Consider the following 20,198-nt stretch of genomic DNA (forward strand, 5'->3'; position numbering starts at 1 on the left):
GAAGATTATTTTATTCCCAACAGCGTTTACCCTGATCATGTTTTTAGACGTCGTTTTAGAATGCAACGAAGTTTGTTCGCTAAAATCATGAGTGATGTTTGCAACCATGATCCATATTTTGTGCAAAAAGAGGATGCTTTTCATGTGCTAGGTCTTCTTCCTGAGCAAAAAATTACGGCTGCCTTGCGAATGCTTGCATATGGAGCATCTGCAGATCAAGTGGATGAGATCGCAAGGATGGGAAAAACAACAGTTCTGGAGTCCCTGATGCGGTTTTGCTCTGCAATTGAAGCCCTCTACACCAATGAGTACCTTCGGCAACCCACGCCAAGGGACATGCGAAGGCTTCTGAGGAAGGGTGAGATGCGAGGCTTCCCTGGCATGATTGGAAGCATCGACTGCATGCACTGGACATGGAAAAACTGTCCAAGTGCGTGGCAAGGAGCTTATGGCGACAGAAAAGGAGCCAAAAGCATCATTTTGGAAGCGGTGGCTTCTTTTGATACATGGATTTGGCATGCTTTTTTTGGTGTTCCAGGAGCTCAGAATGACCTAAATGTCCTTGCCCAATCTCCAGTGTTTGACGAACTGCTACAAGGGCGTGGGCCGAGATGCACATATTGGGTTAATGGTACTAAATACGAGGGACCATACTACCTTGCAGATGGTATTTACCCAAGGTGGTCAACATTTGTCAAAACAGTGCCACACCCGCAGAGTGAAAAAGATAAACACTTCGCAAAGTGTCAAGAAGGGTGTAGGAAGGATGTCGAGCGTTGTTTTGGCATCCTGCAAGCTCGTTGGGCCATTGTCAGGAGTGCAGCTAGAATGTTTGATGTCGAGGCTCTTCGATCCATCATGATGACGTGTATTATTCTTCACAACATGATTGTTGAAGACGAGTATGATTATGATGCCGTCGATGAATACGAGCCGGATCCGATGAACAACTCAAGAACACAAATCTACTATGCTCATGACCGGACCGAAGATCCCGTGCAACACGAGCCGTTGGAACGGGATGGACGTTACAATGAATTGATCGTTCAACGATACACTTCATTGCAAGAGCCATACTGGCACATAGCCCGCCAGAATGACTTGATTGACCATCAGTGGAGATTGCACGAAGGCGAAGATAATTAAAATAAGGCTTGTGGTTGAAGAATAAAGTGTATTGTTTTTTAAGTGATCTTATTTAGTGTGTTTGCTTTTTTTTTTAAGTTTAAATGGTGAGGTTATGTAATTTTATTTGGTGTTTTAAGTTTAAATGGTGAGGTTATGTAATTTTAAGTTTAAATGGTGTTTTAAGTTTAAATGGTGTTTTATGTAATTTTATTTGGTGTTTTAAATGGTGTTTTAAAGTTCTAAAAATAAATAAGAAATTAAATAAAGTTCTAAAAATAAATAAGAAATTACATAAGAAATTAAATAAAGTTCTAAAAATAAATAAGAAATTACATAAGAAATTAAGTAAAGTAGTACAAATAAATGCGAAATTATACAAAGTCTGTGGAGTTAGGATATGTGGTGCTAGGATCTTGGTTGCTAGGATTTCTGTAGCTGGAACCCCCTTGACTTGTTTCGGCATCTCTTGCACGCCTCCTTCGCACGACATCTCTTTTTTCTGATGTCCAAAAATATTTTGAATTCGGAGACAGTCCTACTAGAGACTTGTTCATAGTGTCACGATCTGTTTGAGCCATCCTTTCTTCTCTAAGCATCTCATTCTCTCGATGAAGTGCTTCTCTAATCATCTCGTTCTCTCGATTAACTATTTCTCTTTGTCTCTCAGACGCCGCATCACGAGCCTCAGTAGCTGCAATAATTGCTGCCACAGCAGCAGCTTTTTCCTCATCTCTAGCCTTTTCCCATGCCATGTTCATTTCACCTTGACGAGTAAGTTCCTCCATATATTTAGTGTAGTCATTTTTGGAAGAACTACCTTTTTTCTTTGATGCCTTTTTACCTTGAGGCCTGAGGGACTGACGAGTCGGTTGGGTCTCTGGCACTTGTTCAGGTATCCCTTCCGTGTCTTCAAATGTGTTGGCTTCTTGTTCGGCTGTGTCTGCTTCTGGCGAACTGTGTAGACCCATACCGTGCATGACAACTTCTGGACCGGTTGCCACAATTTGGTATTTAGGGCAATCTTTGACAATTTGCCAACATTCCCATTTGTTGAATGATTTGTTATGGTTCTTTGCATTGTAGAATGCTTGTGCTTGTAGTGTCTATAAAAATTACATAAAAATTACATAAGAATTGTGGAATGCATAAAAATTATATAAAAATTACATAAGTATTTGGAATGCATATTACATAAAAATTACATAAGAAATTAAATAAGAATTGTGGAATGCATAAAAATTATATAAAAAGTACATAAAAATTACATAAGTATTTGGAATGCATATTACATAAAAATTACATAAGAAATTAAATAAGAATTGTGGAATGCATAAAAATTATATAAAAAGTACATAAAAATTACATAAGTATTTGGAATGCATATTACATAAAAATTACATAAGAAATTAAATAAATTAAAATAATCAAATCGGGTGGAATGCATATAAATAAATAAAAATATTGTTACCTCATCCGCTAAACTTGTCCCACTACGCAAATTACCAGAAGCATGAGAGAGGGCGTTTTTCCAACAAGTAAAGGATGCGTTGAGTTTTTTCCAACGACCTTGAAGACCTTGACTAGATCTGGCATCTTTTCCATGTACATCTTTTCCATGTACATCGTTGAACGATTTCGTAATTTTACTCCACATTTCTCGCTTATCCATCTCATTACCCGTAATCGGGTCATGAGTAGTGCGAACCCAACATTCACACAACGTAACATCTTCACTGAGCTTCCACGAAGTCATTTTTTTCTCTCAAAGTGTACAAAATATTCAAATGTAGAAAGTGTAGAAAGTGTAGAAAATATTGAAATGTGGTGTAAGGTGGAAGATGAGGGTTAGGTATTTATACAAAAAAAAATTAATTTTTTAAAATTTTTCTGTATTTTTTTAAAAAATTTTGACATTTTTTAATTAATTTTTAATAAATTTTAATGTTGTAATTAATCGGGACCGTTGGATTTGAAAAATAATCAAATCCAACAGCACTCATTACGCCACGTGGCCAACGGTCAAATTTCTGACCGTTGGGCCTTTTTTTTTTTTTTTTTTTTTTAATTTTTGGTGAAATAAACGTGGACCGTTGATCTGTGATCGGACGGTCCAATTTAAAATTCAAATTCAAATTTTTTTTACCGTTGGAAATCCAACGGCCTAAAAAACTAGCCGTTGGAAATCCAACGGCTCTGAGGAGGCCACGTATCGTTCACCCGGACGACTGCAAGTGGGTCTGCACGCGAGCCCCAGCGCCTGCAGAGCTGTCGGCTACGCGCCCCGCCTCGCGCGTGTTGTGCACGCGCCAGAAACAGACCGGGGAATGGGTCTGTCCATTTTGGGCTGGGCTCTTGACTGGCACGGGCTGGGTGCCAGGCAAGGTTGCGGGCTGGAGCACATTCTTGCATGCCGGGCTGTTATTTGGACTTGGTGCTGGGCAATAAAAGCTCCGGTGGAGCTGCTCTTATTGGTACCCAAAGGCAAAGGCCGCCAAACCAATTCCTTCATATAGCTTCTAATTAACCCTAATTTCTGCTTCCTACATTTTCATGGCAGGTCTTCAATACAACTTCTTTCCCACTGACTTCTTCTACCCTCGTACTACTCTTCAGTCGATGATCTTAGAGCCAACTAACAAAGCTGTTACTCTTCCCCTCCAACCCACGAAAATAGAAGATGTCGCCGGCATCATTGAACAGCTCAAGATTCAACACCGTAGAGTTAAAGTCGTCAAGATTGCAAAATCTTATCCTGCCATGCATGGTTGAATGTGCACGGATTTGCCCAGTTCGGTCATCACTTTGTTCGATAAGGGCGGTCATCGTGAATGATGGTAGATGGAGTGCTGAGTTTTTACACATGCATCTCAAGTTCAAAACTCTCCATCTCTTAAATTATTGTAATAGCTTCGAACTTTCTCTCATTCCTTTAATAATAATAATAAATTTTAAAAAGTGAATGCTGACACTCTTAGGGCTTGTGAAGCTTGTGAATATCAAATCTCATTTTATTTTATTTTTTGTATGAAACTATGAAAGGAGAAAATGAACGTATCTCAATTAAGTTATTATCAAATAAAAGGACCTTTTTTATACCAAAATAGAAAAATAAAAAGAACTTTTTCTGAAAAGGTTTTTTTTTTTATATGTAGATTTAGTGTATCTTTTTGAAAACCATAAATATGGTTGGGTCGAAAAGGTCAAAATAAGTCACTAATCTAGAAGTAGAAGCACTCTAGGAGCAGCTCTCATTTATTCTATTTGATGGCCACTTTCCAGTATCAAAATCTGTAGTTTCCCACCTTTTACATTACAGTCTCAATTAGAGTAACAGGCCTTAAAGGGGCTTCTAACGGGCAGCAGGAAGTCTACTTTGAAAAAATGTCTCCGGGTCACAATCCAGGCCGAAGGGGGGGCGTCCGTCTATCTATTACATCTCCATGGGGCTCCGGTTCAGTACTACCTCTCCCTTAAAATCTCTTCCAGACGAGTTGCACTAACAGGCTTACGGAAATAAAAACACTTGTGGTAAAATTTTGGCCTCCCACTATACCAATTTTATTATACATAATCCAAGTAAAACAAAAATTACAATTATTCTGATAGAATCGTGGATATCATGGATTGGTATATATTGCTTTCTTAAGTTCTATTGATTCTTCTCATGCATTGTGAAATAATGAAACCACAACGGAAGATTTTTCTCCAGTGAGGCCCTTCCGGACTATTGGTGCAATTCAACCCTACTCCAATAAGGACTCTTTGTGATGTTCATTCCGTCCGTAGTTTTTTTTTTTTTCAACGGCCTAAACCATCTATATTTTAGTTCATCATTCATAGACCATACTTGCAAAATAATTAGACAAATACAAAAACATTAAGAAATCCAATTGTAGTGATGAAAATGGCCAAGGCCCCAATTGACAAGAGTATGCATGCAAATAATATACGTATTTGTGCTTATTAACAGTATGAAGAGATTTTGTTGAGACATGGTTTTTTTATAGGTGTCACATCCCGGCCCGGGCCACCACCACATTCCGGGTTCGACTCCACCGTAATATGATATTGTCCGCTTTGGACCTCAACCACACCCTCATGGTTTTGTTTCTGGGAACTTACGAGCAACTTCACAGTGGGTCACCCATCATGAGATTACTCTCGCACGAACTTGCTTAACTTCAGAGTTCCTACGGTACCCAAAGCCAGTGAGCTCCCAAAAGGCCTCGTGCTCGGTAGAGATGGGAATATGCATATAAGGCTTACAGGATCCACTCCCTGTGTGATGTGTGATGTTTTTTGAATTTTAATCTTCTTTAATCCTTGAAGAAGATTAAAATTCAATAAAAACCTGGTATTAGATTAAATATTAATTTTAGTCCTCTAATGTGTACTTAATTCAAATTTATATTATATTTTTGTTTTAATATTTAATAGATATCTTGTTTAATGTCATTACATTAAAATTAAAATTATTTATTATTATACACATTTTAATTCATTATATTTATTTTACTTCCTCTAATTAGTGTACTTAAACGTCTTTATTATAATATATTTTACTAAATTAGTATATCAAAATGTCCGTACTTAAATATATCGTAGTGAATTAATGGCACATAAGAAAATATGCAAAAACATAAATGTACCAAAAAATTCCGTACCTAAATATATGATACTAAACTAGTGTACCGAAATGTCAGTACCTAAATATATTATAATAAACTAGTGTACTAAAATGTCCATACCTAAACTTATTATACCGAAATGTTCATAGTTAAATATATTGTAATGAATTAGTGGCACATAAGAAAATGTGTAAAAACATGTGTACCGAAAAATCTTTACAAAAATATTTTCTTATATAAAATATTCACCATAATGAAAATTAAAATTTATAATATTTTTATAAAATTATAAATAAAAAAGAAAGACATGTTGGCATTAAATAGAGTCTAGGACTAAAATCAATTTTTAATTTTGTATAAGACATTTTTCTAAACTTCATCTTATTTAAGGATTAAAATCTAGTTTTCTATTTTTTTTTTAATACATAGAGCGCTTACGTGGCAATGCATCCAGTCATTAAAACTCAAAGCAAAAGAATGAGCTGAACAGCAGGATGAGGAGGTTGAGGAGGAGGAACTCAAAGAACGGCATTCCAAATTCAAAGACAAACTACGCAATTTGACACCAAACTTTAATTTTGTCTTACATAAGTCACTTCAGTACCCGCGTCAACCCGAGTGACTTGCAGTTGCAGGCGATGACTCCACTGAAAGGAGGCAAGCAGTGTTATAGTTCGATTCATCCCAGTTGAACGATCCTCACGTCTGTTATCAATTAACTTGGGTCAGAATCAACTGGAATGGATCGATCACCAAGAGCAAACTCCGTTCACCTGAGAATTAAATCCCTATGCTTGAATCACGCTAATTACGCAATGCAGCAGACATTTTAGATGAAACAGTTGAACAAAAACCTTCATCCTACAATCCTTCCAAATTGAATCAGATACGTTGCCTGTGCCTGTACGGTCCTAAACAAGTCGATGGACCTAAAAAATGGTTTACATGGGAGAACAAAATTTCAGGTTAGGTTAAATAAATGCAGTTAGTTGTTAATGGGCAGCAGCAACACCGGTTACCTGTCACGCTCTGTAGTATGCAAGAACTGAATCGCGACAGAGACGCCAATACTCTTTGTAGGAGATTAGCATCCACGGAAATATTGGAAGATCAGTCCCAATTGTAGATGGAATCCTGGAACCAAATTAAAAAAGTTGAAACAACCATGAAAACGATCAAATTTGAATTCAATTTCCAACTCACCGTCTGCCAGTGAGGACTCCATAAGCTGCAGTGGCAACCAATGTCCGAGGTTTCCCAGAAAGAACCTTTTTGTAGTGAGGCATGATGATTTTCCCTGGTACGTATATTCCATCAATATAGTTACGAGAAAAGCCAGGCCCAAGTAATTAACATGTGAAACTTTCAGACTTGAGATACAATCAACTAAACAAAGATCAAGCTCTCACCTACAGTCAAGAAGTTACTATGAAGAAATGAAACCACAACAGAAGATTTTTCTCCAGTGAGGTCCTTTTCGGTCCGCAGTTTCTCCGATGGTGAAGTAATATCCCTAGGAGAATCAACTCCACCACTCCAAACAGATACCATTTCAAACCATATCCCAGATGGAAATCTTCTCAGCCTGACCAACCAAAGGAAAATTTTGATATATGGTGTGGCATGAATAAAAGATATAGTGACTTCAATCAGTATACACATAAGGCTGATAGTTGTGTTCATAATGGTAAAAAAGATGTAGAAAACAGAAGTTGTCGGTAATAGAAGTAGAAGTGGTGTGAACAGAAGAGATCCAACGATGTGTTGCTTGACAGTGTAGTCATAGCTATCTAATCTCTGACGAAGAGGATTCCACTTTCGGCCCCTGAAAAACATTCAGCAAGTACATTAGCACCTAGATGTTGTAAAACAGCAAAACAATTACGGATAAGGGACATATTTTACTTATACCTTCACCAGCTATACACAATTAAAATTCTAAATTTATCATTGACTGTGACCAGGTGCACAATAAAACGAGCTCTTCTCAGAAAACAGCAATTTACATCAACTAATTATAACAAAATTATCTTGGCTGCAATATAGACTAGCACATCTTGTATGGGCGTACACTTTATGCATAGACGTTAGTACATACATATATAAGTATACCAACAGATAAATAGATACAAAAAGCACAACAATCTTCTAGAATCAGGATTTTTTTACGCATACTAATATTATAAAAGGAAATATACAAGAAGTTAGTGGATCCACAGATTTAACATTTTAGCTTACACGAACATGACTCTGCTACGGGAATCAAGAGGTGATATTAATAAAGTGACTGCAGTTTTGAGTCCACGCTAACTGTTAGAAGGATATGTTGTAATAAAGTATGAACAGCATAAAGAGCCTAAATGCAATGCACTTAAAAGTAACGTGATGTCGGACTGATGCAAGAGATATTACTGTGGTAAACTTTGACTGCATGCATAAAAACAAATATTATGCTTCAAAGCAAACTTGTTACGGGATTTCCAATTTCATTTTCTAGCATTATGGGCATTCATATTACAGATGACAGCTGCATATATGAAAATCTAATACGACTATATAATCAAATCCCTATTGAAAGCACAGTACCAACTAGCTAGACAAATAAAAAGGTCAAGGTTAAACCAACGAGTAAAGTTCCACAATGACAGTAATCAGGGACAGAACTGTCTCTTTATTGGAAGGTTGGCTACTGAGAGCTCTCCAGCAGTCACCCAATTGCAAGGGGAATTGGGTTGAACTGCCCTTGGCCCAGAAAAATCAGCTCGAACAGTGGTAAAAATGGACGGCAATTGCAAGGAAGGCAGGTGCTTTGGCAGCTGCCCTGCCAATTCTTGCAAGGGCATGCGCCCGAGTGGAGATGCATCAAACAGGAAGGGGGGGCACCCCACGTGAAGGACCAGAGCCAAACGGCCCCATTTTGATGCAACAACAGGGAAATCAGGACCGTTGGATTCTAAAAAATTGCCCAAACGGCCAGAATGTAACTCTAAAGAATTCAAAAAACTTACAAAGTTCACACTCTAAAAATCTTACAAAGTTCAACACACTTGCAAGTTCAACATTTAAAATTACCTAAAATTCTATGGAGATAATAATATGTTGGGATAAGACAAAGAAAACATTAAAAAAAAAAATATATATATATATATATATATATATATATTTGTGAATAGCAATAATCCTTGCCCTTGCCCTTCCTCATTCCAAACGGGTGGACTTGCACAAAGGCAATTACTATTTAGAGTAGTGAGGGCAATTTTTATTGCCCTTGCCCTCAATTGCCACTGCCCTCCACCAACTGGTGGAGATGAGAACCAGTCAAGTTACAATTCCCCTGTAGTTTAGCCTGATTTCGACATAAATCCCTGTGCTTCTAAATCTTTTAAATTTCACGCCTGTCCCTTTGTTACATTTGCAATTGAGAACAAAACAACTTCATTTAATAAATTAACGGAGCTATGATGTGGGAAGGAGGTAGATGTCTCTATACATACCTATTGTATAATATTCACATTGCCAGACAGTCGATGTTTTGTCCTGGATTTCAAATGTAATCAAAATACTAGGGTACAATTGAAACATATTTAAATTACAGGGAATTGGAAAATGGGCTAAACTGCAGGAACTACAGGTGTAATTTGACTGAAGAACTATGTATTAAAGACCTAAAACTCCAACGAACAGGTGCTGAATAAACATATGACATGTTACGGGATAGAAAATAGGTTGGTTAGAAATATGACCCTATCACAAGAATACAATAACCAAAGTAAAAACGTTTGTATTTAGTTACTGCAGTTGGTGTCCTGTTGAAGTTTTAAAAACTGAAAAAGAAAGAACATGACATCACAAAGTAATACCTGAAAAGGCGCCACAGAGCTGCTAATGCCTGTATCTGAGTTGAATATAAAAGCGATATCAACCAATGAAGAGTAGACACATGCAAAGTTGCTAGTGCAATCAAGTCGATTATCAAAGCAGCAGGTATAGTCACCCCAAAAATGATTCCTGATATAGCAAGTCCTCTAATGAAATAAAGAAAGTGGGACCCCAAAAAGATCCAAATGGTAGACCAAATCTGGATAGCAGTTAGAGAAATCATCCCAAGAACTTCTGCCAATTCATTGTTTAACTTAAAACCTGCAGGTACCCCCATCAACCACACACAGCCTGAGCGCAATAACTCATTTGTAATGTTACTGGAAAATTTCAAGATCCATATGCAAGCAGATTCTGCATGATACAACAGTACCAAACCAAACAAGTTTCCCAGAAGTACATCAACAGCTAAACTTGACCACATGGAATGCTTATGCAATGCAGCTTTCTCCGCGTATTCCACACTTGATAGCAACCTTTATCCAGAATAAGGTGATGAAATAATTGCAGTTTATTTGGGAAAGAAATAAGAGGAGCCTACTACCAGAAAGAAAGAAACAAATGGCAATGGAACAAAAGAACACAAGACGAAACAGACTCATCAGTAAATGTCTATTGGATATAAAAGGTTACATGTAACACAAGAGAAGATGAAGGGGTTATTGTCAATGCAGTGAAGTAGATGATGGAAGAGATCAAGTGAACGGGTCAATCATGGGCTCAAACAAACCTAAATCTCAGCCTACAAAAGTACAGATAAAGAAAACCATGAACACTTGCAGGGTAGAAAATTTATAAATGCGAAAAATTTCTTATAAACCAAACTAGAGTAAAATCTAGTAACATGTTTGGATTTTTAAATTTTATCCAAAAATTAGAATGCAAATGAAAGGGGAATTAATGCCCAACTTATCAGTCAGATAACTCCACAGGATTCATAACATATTCCATATTTGCAGTTGAAATTTTCATCTTACCTCATGCCATTATCTTGAAGAAAGATTGGCCAATACAAGATCTGAGAACCCCGGATTCTGATATTTATCCTTGAGCTGCTGAATACCTTTACTAATATAAGGTATATCGATGAGTCTGATGCAAAATTCAGAAGCCTATACAGAAACTGAAGAATGACATAGAACAACGCCGATAATGAAGCCATAGATATGGCAAATAGTTGCCATATGAATCCCAGAAACCTGAAAAGCCACAAAATCGCCATTTAAATACTGCAGATAATGCCAGGCATAAAAAGAAAAAGTAGTGGAGAGCTAAATGTGTGAATAGATACATGTAAACAGTAGAAAAGCACACAAAAGATGTCATGGGACCCGTGGATCTCTCAAAAACAATTTCAGCAGTAGCAGAGCTATTAATTGCCAGAATGACTGTATCCTGCATTTAAAGAATATAAATAGTGTATCAATACACAAACAAGTCCTAATCTACAAAAGAATTCTCACAAATTCTCACCAAATCAAGGAGTTGATGTTTTTGGTGAAGTTCATCAACCCACTTGGGTTTTCTCATAGGCGCACTCGCTTGCTCAAACAAATTCCAAGGATGTAATGAGAAATGGTGGGCACCATATGTAGGAGTCTCATATAATATTAGCTAAATTTGATGAAATCAAAAACAGGATATTAATCACCAAAAAATAAACATGATGATCAACTATAAAAGTTAACAGTTAAATTAAGTCCAACAGCATGCCATTGAAGCATTCACGATTCACAACTTACATACGTGAACATCACATCGATACACGATTTTCCCATTCCAGTGAACGTGATGCAGTTTAGGAATCCAAGTAATGTCCTTTCCAACTTGTTCTTTAGGATCACATAGCATCTGAATCAAATAACCGTTTCCCTCGAAATTATCCCTACATTGTTCTACTGATCCACTGAGCTCGTGGCACCCACAAGAAGAAGAATGAGGTTGATCTTCTTCTATCAGGTCCTTAAATATTTGACCCACTACACACAACATAGACTTATCCTGTAGCAACACAGGCATTCTTCCATTCGTGTCGCGAAGAATTCCCTGAAAAAAAAAATGTACCAATTTCCCAAAACAAAATAAGCAAAAATTCAATGCATCCCAAAATTCAATCATTAAAGAAGCAGATTGAAACCGACCCACATAAATTGCAGACATAAGCTATCGAAATCTGATTAGCATTGATTATTTGAAGAAGTTTATGTACCTGGAGGCTTGATTGGAAACCAGAAAGCGCGAATTCGGTGTAGGCGAAAGCGACGACGACGTCAAGAGAAGATGGAGACGAAGAAACAAACCAACCAAGCAAGAAATTGGAGGATGATGATGGTTTCCTCAATGAGAGTTGCTTTGGCCACCAAACCCTACATCTCCTTCCCATCATCGTTGTGGGTATGATTGCTGATCTCTTGGAGAACAGAGACAACACAGGGATGTGGGTGGGGATGAAGACGAAGTAAAACACAAAACAAGGTAATTTTAATCCAAAGAAGTAATTGGTTGTTTTTAATATGACTAAATCACTTTATGTGAGAGTGTTTTCAAGTTTTACTCGGATATTTATTCAAGGGGTCTAGTCAAATTAAGATCGAGGGCTTTTATTTGAATTCATATAATTTTACTCTATATATATGAATTGTCAATTTTACTCTATTGTATAATTATCATCACATACATGATAAAATTAAAAATAAAACTAAAATTTATCAATAAACTCACTAATCAATCAATATACACACCGCCGATTCCAATGACTATTGTATATGTGTGTATGAAGCGGCAATGGGATAAACAAACAGAATCCAAATCAGATAAAGCACACAAGCATTAAAACCAACTCGATTTCTATTGTAAGAGAAATAAGCATATTGAAAAGCACAAAAATTTGTAACATATGAGTTAATTACTTCATCTAATTTTGTCTGCTCACGTAACTTCCCGATTGTAGATTGCTTGTTTAATCAATTCATCAAACACGACTCCATGTACGTAGGACATTACAATTCATCAAACACGGAAGAGAACCTGCCAACCTCTTCATTTGCATCTCTACCTTTTCCATATCGCATCGTTCTTTTCGACTTCATCTTCTTCACCCTGAGCCATCATGAATATTTATTTATTTTTTTGCAAGTTCTAATCGTAGGTTTGAATTTCTGGAATTTTCCCGTTTCATAACTTAAAAGGAGTCTGCACTTGCGTTGTTGAGATAGAACCCTTTCTCCAGCATCTCAAGAGCATGAATCAATAACAATGGTGCTTAACCAAGATGTTGGCAATGCATGTATTTGGCTTCAAGTTAAAATTCTTTTTCAAATGCGTGAGAAATTGCTGGCTTGTATTTGGCTTGATATTACGATAGGTTGATTTGCTGATATGTCAACATTGTGTACAAAATATTACATTAGACTAGGTGTGTGTTTGTTTCACCTTCTTAAGTGGTACTGGACTAACTAGGATTATTATCCCTTGTTTGGGATGCCTTAGTCCAGACTCGTGTGGACTCCAAGCCTCGTTAGATTGTCCAAACTAGTCCCGTACTGAACCATGGGATTGCCAAGCGCTTTCTGATAGGTGTATTATTTATCATATTTTCTTATTAATTATCCTTAAGTTTTGTTAAGGAATTGATTATAAAAGAGCATTATTACTTTCCTTTTCACAGTTTTAGCCATTCTGTGCACTTATGACGTTTTTGGTGATAATTCGACTTTCCAGAGGATTTTTTATGCAAGGCCAATTAGAGAAGGAAGCTAAGAGGCTGAAGATCGTTGTGTCCAAATTTCATAATTTTCCATGGAGCCATTCATTCCAGTTTTACAAATGAATCCTGCAGAAATTGTTTTCCCGTCAGAATCGCGCAGCTGTGGCAGAATGAAGATTTGAAGGCTTTTCCGATTTTTCCTAGTGGCATGTGATGTATGCTTGGAAAGATAAGAGATAAAGCTACGTTTTCCATATTTTTACAGAATTTTCCAGAAGATAAATCGACCCCAAAACTGGCGTGCAAGACAGGTGACGTGTTTCCCAAGTCAAGAAGTATTCTTTACTAGTTTGTGTCATTAATTGTTTAGGAGTTTGTTTTATTTTATGAGACTTTCTCCCAGACTTTTTAGGATTTTTCTAGTATAAATAAGTGCTCTAAGCTCTCTTTAAGATATCCATCCATCCATCCACCACCGCACCATATTACCATTCACAATCTCCTCAATTTGTGAAGAAGAGCTTAGGGACGTGATTTGCCATGGATTCCGGGTTCTATATTTCTTTTATTTTTATTTCTATGTGTAACTAAGTTATTTTCTAAGGTTTATGATGAAGCCATAACATGAATATTTACGAAGTACTTTGTTAATTATTATCCCATTAGATGTCATGTTAAATTCTTAATCTTTGTGGGTATTTTATTCTCGGTTCGAATTTCTAATGACTGATCACCTTTAGGAATTTGGCATCTAGAGATTTAGATAAATCTATGAGGATAACCAATATCAATTAGGTTTATTGGAACTAAGATTAAGAAGGGTAGACAAACTAGTGAGGATGACCAATATCAAGCGAGTCATACTTGGTTGACATGATTCTTCTATGCTTAATGGGTTTTTATGTTTTTAATGGTATGTCTAACCAATAGGATATAATTATCATGTAGAGATACAAGAGTTGATGTCTGACCACAGATTAATTCATACCTTAGATAGAACAACCTTTAACATTGGCATGGTAATTGGATAGCAATTGGCTCTAGGAAAAGTAAATAGGATTGTTATTGGTGGATTCATAACCATAGATTTTCTTGTGTCATGTGTTTGATTTAGTTAATTGTCTTTTCTTTTTCTTATTAATTTTAGTTTTAATCAATTACTCAATTATTCAATTCAATCTATCATTTGTTTGTTTAATTAAGTCTAGCGTGATTAATCGGTTAAATTGGTGTTAAAGCAATCCCTATGGGATCGGCCTTGTATTTACATATATTACTACAATTGATTCGTGTGCTTGCAATTTTAATTTGATTTAAATTAATCTATTATTTAGGTTAGTTTAAATATACATCGCTTTCCTCACTCACTCTCTTTCTTCGTCTTTCCTCATCTATCTCTATCTCTACCTCTGTCTCTACTAGATCAAGCTCGTCGGGAAATTAATCGATGAGTTCCTCTTGGCAGTCGCCTTTGATGCGAATTTCAAACCGGATCGATTCTATAAACTCGCGATTTCTTTGCCTGATCAAGATTGGCTTTTTGACGACGACCTTTAGTCGTCGATGGCTATCTTCAGCCGCATACATGGCCATGGGTATAGGAATCTGAGGGAAAGAAGGATGGTGATTGGGTATTTTTAGGGTTCTAGGTACTTTTTATTTGTAATAATCAAAATATTTGGAAATTTGGGAATTTGGTCTTTAGCAACAGAGGTTTATCTTCAGGGATCAGGGGTAAGCCTTCTATTATTGGAAATTCTGTAACTTCCAAGTTGCTGAGGCATACCAGCAATTTGAAAAGAAGATATCCTCTTTCTTTCATCTATTAATTTTTATTATCTTAATAGAAGAAAAAAAATTATAATATAATAATAATTTATTGTTAGTCCAGTTTCTTACTGTTAGTCCAGCTTAATTTAGCCTAAGCCAATCCAGGGTAGTCTCTGAACTTAGTTTAGTATGAAATAATCCGGTGCAACAAACACATCATATACGTTAAATTATAGGTGTGAGACAAACTTGGGATGGGGGCTAACTCACATTGCATACAAGGGTACTGCACTTGGTACCAAACTAAGGAGGGCTCTTACGGCAGTTTAGGTTCTCAAACCCTCAGTTGCACGGTCATGCGTAAGTGCATATGACATATAGAACCTCATGTTGGCAACTCTAAGAACTTTGATCGCGATGACCGATTGAGCTATGCCGGTCGCGATAGGATCAGCATATATCACCGCTTGTAAATGTTTACTCGTGTATATTAGTATATATCACCGCTTGTAAATGTTTACTGTGTATATATCACCAGCACATATCAATGCTTGTAAGCAACAGTGACAACGCAAACAAAGTCAACTTCGTGTTTAAATCCCATATGAACCCCAAATCCGACCACAAACTTTCCTACTTGAAAGAAGGTATCATGTACCGCACGCGTATAAAATGAAACATACTCACTTGTACTAATACAACTCTCTCAATGGTATTTAGAATAAATTAATCCAGTGGTCACTAAACACATAGACCTAGTTTGGTGAATCAAGCTCAGCTTCTCTTTTTGTTCCTGAAAAATAAAAGAAACAAGAATGTCAATTGCCCCATCCCCACCTTGCCCTTGCATCCCCACCTATTTTGGTGCGTCAAGCTCAGCTTTTCTTATGGGCCATATCGACGTCAGATGCCCATGATATTTAGGCCCAATGCTCAGAGATGAGTGTCAACAAGATCACATTTGGACGGGGACTTCCGGATGATCTTGGATCAGTACTTGATCAAACGCAAAAATTGCAGACCACATAAGTATCTTGTGCACACTTGTATACCCTAATATGATTATTATAAATGCATTTTAATGGAGAAGAATAACAAAATATATTAATTTTTTAATTACAAACAATATTCTACATTAGAATGTATGCTAAAGAAAAAGGAAAGTCCACAAAGCCATTGGTTATTATTTTTCTAGCTACCTACTGTTTAATATATTTGACAATACTAGAGAGATTAAATTTGTAAACTAAATAATACGTCATCAATAAGTAATAAATATGCTAATCAACACTTAAGTAATAATTCAATCATCAACTTTGATATCATTTAGTTTACAAAATTTAGTCTATTTAGGAGTACATTTTTGCTCACCCACATTAACCTCGGTGTATGCTCACCATACACCTATATGTCTGCCATCTGTCTTATCTCCTAACTATAGTTAATTCCATTATTAAATATTCTTTTTCTAATTTAAAACACTGAGATTAAACATAAATAAATACAATCCCATTGCACTTCAAATTACACACCCAGATAACTCTGCAAACACCTAGCACGCCGCCGTCGTGACCACCTCTCCGTCGGGCGGCCGGATAAACCATCTGTTCACTATCTCCCTTTCTCTTCTTCACCCTTCTCCTCCTCTCTCATCTCTCTTTCAATTTCTCTTGCCTTTTTAGGTTCTGCAACTCGTTTTGGCCAACCTCTGGTCCAATGAGTTGGAGAACTAGTTATCCGAGTCCTATTACCCATCACTTACCACCGATGTAGCAGTAATCTATGTTTTGAAGAAATTGAATAAAGACCGTGAAGGCTTGGAAGTTTTTCAATTGAGTTTGTGAGAAAAATGGATTTAGGTTGAGTTCTTCGGTTGAAAGAGAAGGGTTTGGGATTTTTGGATTTAGGTTGAATTTTTCGGCTTGGGATTTTTGGACCCTTAGGGAAATAAAAGAGAAAGGGTTTTCCATTGATGCCCGTGGAGTGGAGTGGCTTTAAGTGATGGGTAAATAAGGAATTGGGGTTGAAAGGTGGTCGCCGGCGACGACGGCGTGAGTGGTGTTTGTCTGGGTTGGCTTGGAGAGTGGGTGGGTTTGTATTTATTTTTGTTTTTGTTTAATCAGTATTTTAAATTACTTTTAAAATTTGAAAAAGTATTTTAATAAAGAAGTTAACTATAATTAGGGAATGAGACAGATGGTAGGCATATAAGTGTATGTAAGCATATGCCAAGGTTAATATGGGTGAGCAAAAATGCACCTCAAATTTAGTCTCAGTAGCATTACTAAATTGGTTAGTTTATGTATAATTAATTGTATAGTGTATAAACCAGTTGATAGCTACACCATAAGTTATACCTAGAGGGATTGACAAAGCATGTATACCAATATGATTGATACACATAGCCTCTCTGATAATAACACTCAGCTACTCATGTGTATATATATGTGTGTAAGGAGTTCACTGCTCAAGCGTTAAGAAATTTGCCTCTAGACTCGAGGTTCTTGGTTTGAATCTACTCTTTTTTCATAATAAAATAACAAGCTAGTTACTAATCTAGGAAAAATGAGGTGGTATTTTTCTTTTCAATGTTGAAAATGGGAGCTGATTTTCACTTATTTTAACCTCGCACTCATCTCTCATTATTTATTATCATCCGTTTAAATAAATCAAATAAAAACAACATATAAAATTAAACATAAATATATAGGTGGAAAAATATTTAATTTCTTGTGAAAAATATCTCAAGTTCGAAAACTGTATGTTAATGGTAAAAAAAAAAAAACATTTGTAGATAGTATATAATGGTATGTGTTTTACCTTCATAAGAAATAGCAGCAGATCTGGTGTGGTACCGCTGCTCGATATTATTCCTTTCGAACGTACCGATAAGATTTTAGTGGCAGTGATTTTCCAACATGCATGTGCAATTATTGTAAGATCTCACATCATATAGAGGTGTGGATCTTGTAAGTTTTATATGTATATTTTCATCTCTACCTAGCACGAGGTCTTTTAAGAGCTCACTAGCTTCGGGTTCTATGGGAAATCCGAAGTTCAGCGAGTTCGCGCACGAATAATCCCAGAATGGATGACCCATTGGGAAGTTCTCGTGTGAGTTCCTAAAAACAAAACCGTGAGGACGTGCTCGGAACCCAAAGTGAACAATATCGTGCTACAGTGGTAGAGCGGGCCCTGAATGTGCTGGACCCCGGGCGGGGATGTGACAATTATACATGTAAATATATGAATCTGTTTCGCACTAAAAGATTCTCGTTAATTTGTTCATTGCATATTACTTGTTCCTGTCTTTCTTGGTTTGCATATTTTTGGTTTCTCTGATGCTGTCCTGAGAATTGCACTTCCTTCCAATGCATGCTTCATTTTCTTACTTTGTTTTCTACTGTATAATGTATAGTTGGTGAAGCAATAAGACTTGGAAATTTGAGTGGTCTCCCGGCTACTACTCTCTTATCTGCCCACCCTATATATGGTGAAGCCAAATAATTTGAAACGAAAACTCATGCAAATAGAAATTATCATTTGTCTTAGAATTTAAGAAGCAACAAATAAAATCCTTAATTGTGTGAAAAAAAGAGACGGTTATATTTTTTTTCTTGTTACAGGGTAACAGTACAATAGTCTTTCTAAATGAGAATGACAGCCAAAAATATAGAACAAAAATATCTCGTAACATTTCCTGTAAAGACAAACTACTATAAAATCACTAAATAGTGTTTAGTATCATATGAATATTGAATTATCTACGATTTCCTAACTTTTCTTGTGATAACACGTGTATCATTATCATAATAATGATTGAATGGAAAAGTAATCCAATAAGCAATTGTGATTAGAAGTTTCATAGTCCAATTAAAGCTGTGATCCTTAATCAAACTCCGGAACTACATCGAGGCCAATTAGAGGACCTCGTTTCCATGGAGGAGAGCATTACTACTACTTTACAATGGCTTTATGTCTATGTCATAACTCACACCAAAGCTACTAAAACCCACCAACTTATCATGCAAAAATTATCCCACACCAAAAAATAAAAATAAAAAAATAAAACCCAAAAAAAAAAAAAACAAAAAGGACAAAAGCTAGAAAAATCATCAAAATCCCGTGCTGATTAATCCACCATGTGATTTGTAAACCGACCAAAACCCAAGGGACATAGAAACCAAAAGCAATTGATTAGCCTTTTGAGCATTTGATAATGATATTTGCTTGAAAGGGTAGGTTGGTCATTGTATTGATATGCCCTTGTGACAATCGTCCACCACTCCTTGGAGGAGACCGATAGAGATGTAATCCAATGGAAATCACACCGTGATGGTTGTGTGTAGAGATCACAACCATAGTTCATTTGGGACCAACATATAGAGCACAGGGTGTAATTACATGCATAAGCCAATGTTGTTGTGAACTTAATGAAGTTTGGAACCTTAAAGTGAAACTAGTAATGATTTTTAGAGGAAGAAAAAGTTGATAGACAGGGTTGACAGTCATCAATGAGCGAATACGTGGTTTTTGTTGATTAATTGTGAAACTCTTTTATCAACAGTTGACAACAATCTATAAATTAGGACGTAAGTGATTGTTTCTAATAGGACTCGTAGTTCATATTTAATCAACCCACTTATATATGTATCTGAAATTGTCTAAGAAGAGAAAATGCCTCCTATTCACATAGCATTGAGAGTTTTCTTTGGCGACTCTAGTGAGTGTATAATTGATGTCATACATTTCAACACATATATGCATTGCTTAAAGAAGCGAATTCCATTATTTTTTAACAACGATCAGAACCATCTTTCTTTTAAAAAGTTTATGTTTTTCTTATCTTTCTTTTAAAAAGTTTGTGTTTTTCTTATCATACTTTGTTTACTTGCGCATGATGAGGGAGCTTTTTTAGTTGTAAATGCTCAATTAAATCATGCATGTACCCTCAAAACACTGGTACCCCACCCACTTTAACAATCACTTGGCACACAGGGCATTGAAATAAACAGTCCCTTAATTTCTTATGCAAGGGCATAAATGTCATTTCATAGGAAAATATAAATTATAAGGCCTAAGGCATA

General features: G+C 36.3%; 2 protein-coding genes across 7 annotated transcripts; both read right to left on the minus strand.

The window, feature by feature from the left end:
* Window positions 1-1,487: 1,487 nt before the first annotated feature.
* LOC148695870 (uncharacterized) lies at window positions 1,488-2,973 on the minus strand. The gene is made up of 2 exons (XM_088697987.1): window positions 2,597-2,973; window positions 1,488-2,231 (listed from the first exon to the last, which is right to left on the minus strand). The coding sequence occupies exons 1-2, from the start codon at window positions 2,879-2,881 to the stop codon at window positions 1,500-1,502; spliced, it is 1,017 nt and encodes a 338-aa protein (XP_088554113.1). The 5' UTR covers window positions 2,882-2,973; the 3' UTR covers window positions 1,488-1,499.
* A 3,321-nt stretch (window positions 2,974-6,294) lies between these two features.
* Window positions 6,295-12,421, minus strand: LOC137735472 (N-acetylglucosaminyl-phosphatidylinositol biosynthetic protein gpi1). Of its 6 annotated transcripts, none has more exons than XR_015964013.1 (11): window positions 11,845-12,421; window positions 11,378-11,681; window positions 11,109-11,249; window positions 10,927-11,030; window positions 10,613-10,834; window positions 9,617-10,111; window positions 7,166-7,581; window positions 6,960-7,053; window positions 6,776-6,890; window positions 6,611-6,685; window positions 6,295-6,529 (listed from the first exon to the last, which is right to left on the minus strand). XR_015964013.1 is itself a non-coding variant. In XM_088696484.1 (10 exons), exons 2-9 carry the CDS (start codon window positions 11,411-11,413, stop codon window positions 6,779-6,781), a joined length of 1,620 nt encoding a protein of 539 aa, XP_088552610.1. In that variant the 5' UTR covers window positions 11,414-11,681; window positions 11,845-12,421; the 3' UTR covers window positions 6,295-6,685; window positions 6,776-6,778. The 6 variants fall into 6 exon arrangements, 4 of the variants coding, with proteins under 4 accessions (XP_088552610.1, XP_088552609.1, XP_068331000.2 ...); XR_015964012.1 differs by having other exon boundaries at window positions 11,382-11,681; window positions 11,845-12,162; XM_088696484.1 differs by having other exon boundaries at window positions 6,295-6,685.
* Window positions 12,422-20,198: the final 7,777 nt, after the last annotated feature.

This window comes from Pyrus communis, chromosome 7 (assembly GCF_041283825.1).
Source record: "Pyrus communis isolate YQ-2024b chromosome 7, ASM4128382v1, whole genome shotgun sequence".
In the NCBI taxonomy this organism is placed as follows: domain Eukaryota; kingdom Viridiplantae; phylum Streptophyta; class Magnoliopsida; order Rosales; family Rosaceae; genus Pyrus; species Pyrus communis.